The sequence below is a fragment of the Pteropus vampyrus genome, unplaced genomic scaffold (genome assembly GCF_000151845.1).
Source record: "Pteropus vampyrus isolate Shadow unplaced genomic scaffold, Pvam_2.0 Scaffold434, whole genome shotgun sequence".
In the NCBI taxonomy this organism is placed as follows: Eukaryota; Metazoa; Chordata; class Mammalia; order Chiroptera; family Pteropodidae; genus Pteropus; species Pteropus vampyrus.
In genome coordinates this window covers 734,152-741,614 of record NW_011889215.1, presented here as the reverse complement: position 1 = coordinate 741,614, position 7,463 = coordinate 734,152, and the positions used below count along the sequence as shown (strand labels likewise).

The 7,463-nt window shown below is 38.5% G+C and overlaps 1 protein-coding gene across 1 annotated transcript in view; it reads left to right on the top strand.

Annotated features, from left to right (window-relative positions):
• Positions 1-4,345: 4,345 nt before the first annotated feature.
• AFG3L2 (AFG3 like matrix AAA peptidase subunit 2) overlaps positions 4,346-7,463 on the top strand; it is a 34,845-nt gene continuing 31,727 nt past the window's right edge. Inside the window, exons 1-4 of the mRNA XM_011381331.2 lie at positions 4,346-4,469; positions 4,845-4,922; positions 7,008-7,114; positions 7,272-7,424. Coding sequence (XP_011379633.1) covers positions 4,361-4,469; positions 4,845-4,922; positions 7,008-7,114; positions 7,272-7,424 — 447 coding nt within the window. The 5' untranslated portion in view covers positions 4,346-4,360. The remainder of the gene's footprint in view (positions 4,470-4,844; positions 4,923-7,007; positions 7,115-7,271; positions 7,425-7,463) is intronic.

The following is a 7,463-nucleotide window of genomic DNA, read 5'->3' as shown; positions in this document are numbered from 1 at the left end:
CGGACCGCGGGGCGTCCGGGGCGAGGTCCTCTGGTGAATGAGGCCGCGTGCGCTGCCTTTCAATACCAGGACGCCCTGCGTTTCTGATCGTGTATCCGTGGTTCCTATAAGCTCTCTAGTGGGTGTCAAACCCCGAGTATCGAGTTGGGTTTTTGAAAACATGCATCTCCAATAGAATCAGATCTTTGTGCGTCAGGGAATTTAGAAAGATCATTGGGGAGGGTCCTCTGACTTCATTCAGGTTGAACCTGTTTTACAGATATGTAACTGAGACCTCAAAAGGTTAAGAAACTTAACTCGACATATCTTTGGCATTGGTTGCCTTCGTTTACCTGTTTTCATGACATTGGAAAATAGAATGCATGTGTTGTGTATGTGCTTTAAGAGTCCACAGCATTAGCACAATGTAGTTAAAGCCCAGGTTTTGGAGTTAAGCTTCTTCTCTCGGCCCCTATTTTCCCATCGTTGAATGGGCTATTGCTGGCCCTCTGGGTCTAGCACATAGCACATGCCAATAAATATTAACTGTGATTATTAATAATGTCACCTTTTCAGAGTAGAGATTATGTTTTTTGTTGTATAAGACCTATCCTCAGTAGGCGGCTATTTCTTTGTTGATAACCAGCAGATACCGAGCTCCACTTGGGTGGGCAGTGGTAATATATTTTTCTGAAGTGATGATAGTGTGTTTTGACAGAATTGGGGCAGTCATATGTCTCAAGTAAAGGTTTGTAATCAATAGTGGATATCAGTTATTTCAGTTATTTCTTGCTATCAGTTCTTTGGAGTCCAGTCTTGCACTGGTTTACCTAGAAGTACGTACTCACGTAGAGTCAAAACAGCATAGTGGTTAAAGGCTCTGGACTCAGTCACAAGAATCTGCCACTTACTAGCCAAATGCCCTTGAGCAAATTATCTCAGCCTCTCCACTTAAAAGGGGGTATTGATAGTACCTCATTCAGAGTAGGAAATGTCCAAACCTATAGAGAATTTTTATAGGTTTATTTGAGCTAAACTGATGACAATGCCGGGAAGCAAGATCTCAAATGCTCAGAAGAATGAGTTTTGCAGTTTCTTTTATACGTTTAGAATTAAAGAGGGAACGTAAGGTAGATAGATAAATGAAGGTGAGAGAAAGCAAGGCAAGGATTAGATTACAGGATAGTTAAGATTACATGGTCTCTTGAAGGTGGTTATGCTTCCAAGGAATCTGAAAAAGGGACATTTCAGAGTTATGTTAACCTAGATGCACAGAAGCAATGGAAAGGGCTTGCTTAAGGCAAAGATAAATCTTTTACTAAGGAAGTTGTATACCTGGGGTGTGGCTACTCTCCTGCCCAGTTAGGAATTTATGATCGGACCACCCTGTGATGTTACTTTTAGTTAGATTTATTACAGCACCTCTTTTTCACCCATACCTGCATTCATGATTTTTACTGTTTGAAGCTCCCTTGTTAGTCTTGTATTATCTTCATCTCTTTCCATACTGCCCCAGCACTAGCCTTTTTTTCAGTTTCGTGCACTGCATTCATTTCCCCATCTTACCTGGTCTAATTCCTCTCCTTTTACACCTAGTGATTATTGGACTCCGACATAATCAGCAGGTAGGATCTGCCTTATGATTTTGCAGCTTTTATATCAAGAATCTTATCTAAAAGGCCTTTCTTTTGAGTGGCACTGTTGTCCCTATGAATCATCAATGCTGAGGTATAAGGAGGTCAGTCCCCTTAGCTGACAGTGATAGCTGATTGATTGGGGTGCGGGGAGGTCCATGACATATATTTGCTGGTGCTGTTCTGAAGATCTAGTAGGGACACCTGGACATTACTGTGCTTCTTGCAGGGGAGTATGATAAAGCAGATTTTTCTTTAGGGTTGTGCTGCTGTTAAAGGTGAGACAACTACTCTCGCAGTGAGATTCCTAGGGAAAAGATTTTGAGATGTGAGATGTTGGTACTCAGGTATGCTTAGAGTAATAAGACTGATGATAAAGCAACTAAAAAGTTCTCATATTGTCAAAGATAAAAGCTAATCTTATATGAGGTGCTCTAAACTTAAGTTTTGTGAATTGATCTCTTTATTTTTTGAATGGGCTGGATTAGATATATAGAGGTTTCATTTATGGTTCCTCTATAGAAAACAAACAGCATAAAATACAGTCTCAGGGATTATTGCTAGAGATATTCCAAGTCAGCAGAATTTGAAAATTGAGTCTAAAGGGGGCTTATTAGTCAATAAATGTTTATAGAGTACCTACCCTGTGTCCAGTTCTATACGAAGCTTTGTATAGAACTTGCTTTATTTAGGCATAAAAGAAACTTGCCTCTCAAATACTTTTCATAATAATTGGAAATGATCACTTAAATGTAGGTGTTGCCATACAATTTTAAGAGTGCTTTTACATGTGTCATTACAGTTGATCTTCACAATAGTATCCCTGGGAACTGGACAGGCAGAGTTGTTTTCTCCCATTACTGGTGCACTACAGAGGCTCCTAATATCATAAGACTTGTTGAAGATCATCATGCAAAAAAGTCAGATTTCCAGTTTTAACAAAATTAAAAGTTCTAACCCTGTCTGCCTGATGAACTATAAGTCCTTCAAATACCAGGCTAGATGTCACTTTTCTTGTCACATCCCTAGATTCCTTAAACATGTAATCACTTTGTCCTCTGTGCTGTCTCTATTCCTTACACTTAGAGGTTTTGTATTGTACGTATTGCACCACCCTGTAATTGGTTTATCCGCAGGACTTTCTTCCTTACACTTCTGAGTTTCTTACCGGTAGGGACTTGTTCTGATCCCCCTCTGGACTCCCCACTGCTTGGCAGCACCTGCTCAGAGTAGATGCTCAGCGAATCAGTGTGACTTGTAGCCTTGTGCAACTTGAATAACAGGTCATTTTAATTTACACCCTTAATAGATGTAGCATTGGAAAAACTATTCACTTATGATACATTTTTATCCATTGTCAGTGATTATTTGTTATATGAGTGTTCCCAGGGTTGGGGAGGGCCTAATACAACAGAAGCTCCAAATTCTCTCAGACCATTATTACTGTCAGTCAAGAACAGTGTGTGTTTTTTTCCTATTTTGTTGTGTAGAATGGTTTATTAATTTGAAGTTAAATCAGCTCATTCTTTTTTGTTTTTTAATTGACATTCACATACCATAACATTCATTATTTTAAAGTGTAGAATTCAATGGTTTTTAGTATATTCACAAGGTTGTGCAACCATCACCATTGTCTAATTCCAGAACATTTTCATCACCCCCAAAAAGAAGTCCTGTAATTATCTGCAGTCACTCCCCCTTCCTCCTTAATCATTCCTCCAGCCCAAGGCAGCCACTAATCTACAGTATTTATGGATTTACCTGTTTTGCACATTTCATATAAATGGAATCATATAATATGTGACATTTTGTGTCTGGTTTTTTAAAAATAGCATTAAGTTTTCAAAGTTTATGTGGCAGGATTTATATTTCCACTTTTGGGTTATTATGAATAATGCTGCTGTGAACATTCATGTACAAGGTTTTGTTGGATATATGTTTTCAGTTTCCTTGAGTAGGAGTGGAATTGCTGGATCATATAGTAATTCTACATTTAACATTTTGAGAATACCAAACTTTTCCAAAGTGGCTGCAGCATTTCCCATTCCTACCAGCAGTGTGTGAGGACTCCACTTTTTCCACATCCTCACCAATAACTTGTTTTTATCTGTCTTTTTGATTATAGCCATGCTAGTGGATGTTAAGTGGTTTATATGGTTTTGTGATGTTTTATTTTTCTCAGACCATTAAGTAGGCAAATAATGATGGATGCTATTACAAATGATCTTCACTTTAAACATTCTCATCTGTATTTGAAAGCCTAACCTCCCAGGGTTCTCAATGGGATGACAATTTAGCAAATGTTACTAGTATAAGGATTATCAGTAATGTAAATTTAGTATCATGTTTACAAGCAGCATTGTCCTGTAATTTCAGGTAAATAATCTTGCAGTATTATAGACCCTGCAGATAAATCAGCATGAAGCAGCAGATTTTCTGTGTCAGAGTTTGTCTTTTGAATGCTGCAAATTAAGTAAACAGTACCAAAGTGAATGTGCTGGCAGAGCCTTGTAGTTTGGCTACAATTCTAACATATGTGTGATTTTGAAGTACTGTTGTCTTCCATACCAGAATTTCCATCTCATGGTTCTATTGCTGGATAGAGTGGCCCTGTGCCAGACAACCTTAGTTCTCCTTAGAAAGGGTATTTCTGTGCTAGTCGGTAACCACCTGTTGAATAGAGAAACAGTTCATCTATTTTTTAAAAATTCTTTATTTTGATATAATTCATGCTTTTATTCTATGTCATGTTGCAGCTTTATCGATATGTTACAACTCCAGAAAGGATCAGCAGAAATTCTCTTTTGACAGATGTAATTGCTGCTTATCAAAGATTCTGTTCTCGACCTCCAAAAGGTAAACACTTAGATGTGATCATAATTTTCTATTTTCTTGTTAAAGAGCCATGCCACAGCAGGTGTATACTGAGCAGGCGCATAAATGGTCTTTCAGGTTGTCTCCTTCAGTCTGATTGCAATGATGAAAATGTGTCACCTTCACATGTGGCACTTGTATAGGTAATAAAATCGGCATGCAAATGAGACTTCTTCCTTTTACACCCCCGAGCTGTGAACTGTAATATTTAGACTGATTTACTCCTGTATGAGAAATGTTATACTTACAGCTTATGCTTTTTAATGACGTATCAGCTGTTCTAAAAATGAACACACATATACAAAACCTCATGACTTTTGGTTTAAGGATATGTATTATTTTTTCCTTTCCTAACAGGATTTGAAAAATACTTTCCTAATGGAAAAAATGGAAAAAAAGCTAGTGAACCTAAAGACGTTATAGGAGAAAAAAAAGGTACCTTTTAAAAAGATTGTTCGAACTTACTGTTTTCCTCTAACATATGATGTTGGTGATAGTTTTCACTAAACAAAGTGTTATCTTAAGGCAGTTCTGAAACTTGTAGTTTACAGGTACATATAAAATTCTATAGACTCTATGTCTCATTTCATCTTTAATTTATATTTTCTTGTCATTTTTCAAATTAAATTAATTTAAGTAGAGATATTGACTGATCAATATCAGTTAACTGCATATTTAGTGAATATATTTGACACATAATTTAAACCACTGAGAAAAATCTTAGAAACCTAATTAATACAATTTATTTGACACATGTGGTGGTATAGTGCAGTCTTTCAAGTTGTTTTTCAAATTGTACTGCAGAGCCTTACCTTACTTTAGGGAATCAGAGCCAGTTTCTTAGGGCTGGTTGGGGCACCATGTAGGCTCCAAGACTCCTGTCTCCCATTTCACATGTGTAATAGCATTAGCACAGTGCCTGGCACATGCTGGCATTCAATTGCCATCCTTTCTTTTTTAGGGAAATGTAAGGAAAAATATAATAAATCCCTTGTTTTTAAATGAACTTGGATCTAGTTGGAGAGACAAATATGTGCTCAGAGAATTCAAGGAACGAGAACAGGGCCAGGGGATAAGGGAAGGGAGAAGCACTTGTTGGGCTAATTGAGTATTGGTGATACAGGTGACTTCTACTGTGTTGCCCAGGGCATGGTAGGTAGGTAGTCTTTTAATCTTGGTTTGGGGGCAAATTAATGATATTAGGTCCAACTTTTAAACGTAACTTGTTAGGTACTTTTTGTATATATGTTACTTTGTCCCAGAGTAGTGTAGACTATTTTCATATAGCTTTAGAAATGTGCTTACTCTGTTTCTCAGCCCTGTACCTCCTTGCAGGTAGATTGTATCTCTCTCAGACCTTGCCTCACTTAAGACGGGTGCACAAGCTCCTTATATGCCTCATGGTGGGGTGAGTGTGTCAGGAAGCCACAGTGCCATGTGGCCACTAGGGGTGACTGGGTGCTGCAGCCTCCCATCCTGCTCCATAGAGGGGGTGGTTTCACAGTGGTTGAAGATGTTAGAATGGCATTTGTGGGTCTTTGAGAGGATAGAAAAGTGGGAAGAAAAGGAAGATGGTAATGACTGTATTAGTTCCTAGGACTGTCATATAACAAAGTACCACAGATAGGTGTCGTAAGCAACAAAAAATGTGTCTCAGTCCTGGAGGCTGCAAGTCCAAGATTAGTGTGTCACTGGCAGGATTGGTTCCTTCTGAGGGTCATGAGGGAAGGATCTGTTTCAGGCCTTTCTCCTTGGCTTGTAGATGGCTGTCTTCTCCCCGTGTCTCTGCACAATGCCTTTTTTCTATGCATATCTGTGTCCAGATGTCCCCTTTTTTATAAAATACCTATCATATTGGATTAGGACCCACCAACACGACCTCATTTTAATTTGCTTATTTCTATATAGACCCTCTCTCCAAATAAGATCACTGGGGGTTACGACTTTAACATATGAATCGGCAGGGACATAGTTCAACCCGTAACAGTGACTGATTTCAGATTCTTGCAAAATAATTTTATATGGGTGAGGTTTCTTTTTTGTTTGTTTATTTTTAGCCAGCTATCAAAACCATGTTTTTCCTACAGAAGAAACTGTTAACAGCGTTCACTTCATGGGAGTGGGAAAGGGAAGCACTTAACTTTTTACGTTCAATTTGGGAACTCAGAAATTCACTTACCGCATCACACCCTAACTCTGTCACTTAACACTGTAACAGATTATTCAGCAAGTTACTTAGGCTATAATTTCTTCATCTGTAAAATGGGAATAGTAGTATACTTATGGGGTTATTGGATTTTTGTGTAGATTTCATGAGATAATACATGTAAAGCACTGGCGAGCCTCCTTGAACGTTAACTCTTTGTATTAGTCTCATCTTTCCTCATAGTACTTTATTTAGTAATAGATTTGCACCGTAATGTATTTTGCATTGCATCTTTTATTAACTATTAATGAAAAAATTGTTGAGAGATGTAAAAACCTGCTATGCTGTTGTATATGCTCTTTGTTTATGAACAGAATCGAAGTCAGCTGCTACACCACGTCCTTCTGGAGGAGGAGTTGGCGGCGGCGGAAAACGAGGTGGCAAGAAAGACGATTCTCATTGGTGGTCCAGGTTCCAGAAGGTTTGATTCTGAACTATGTGTTAATTTGGAGGCTCTGGGGTGGCCCCAGGAAAGGATGAGAGACATTAATGGCATTGGAAGTGATTCGTGTTCAGCATAACATAGATCCTGTTGTCACATTTCATTCTTCACAGAAGTTGTCTCTGTCTTTGCCCAGGGTGACTTTCCATGGGATGACAAGGAATTCAGGATGTATTTTCTCTGGACTGCTCTGTTTTGGGGTGGAGTCATGTTTTACTTCCTGTTCAAGAGCTCTGGAAGAGAAATCACGTGGAAGGACTTTGTCAATAACTATCTTTCCAAAGGAGTAGTAAGTATTTTATGGGATTGCTGGCTATTGTGGTTTAAA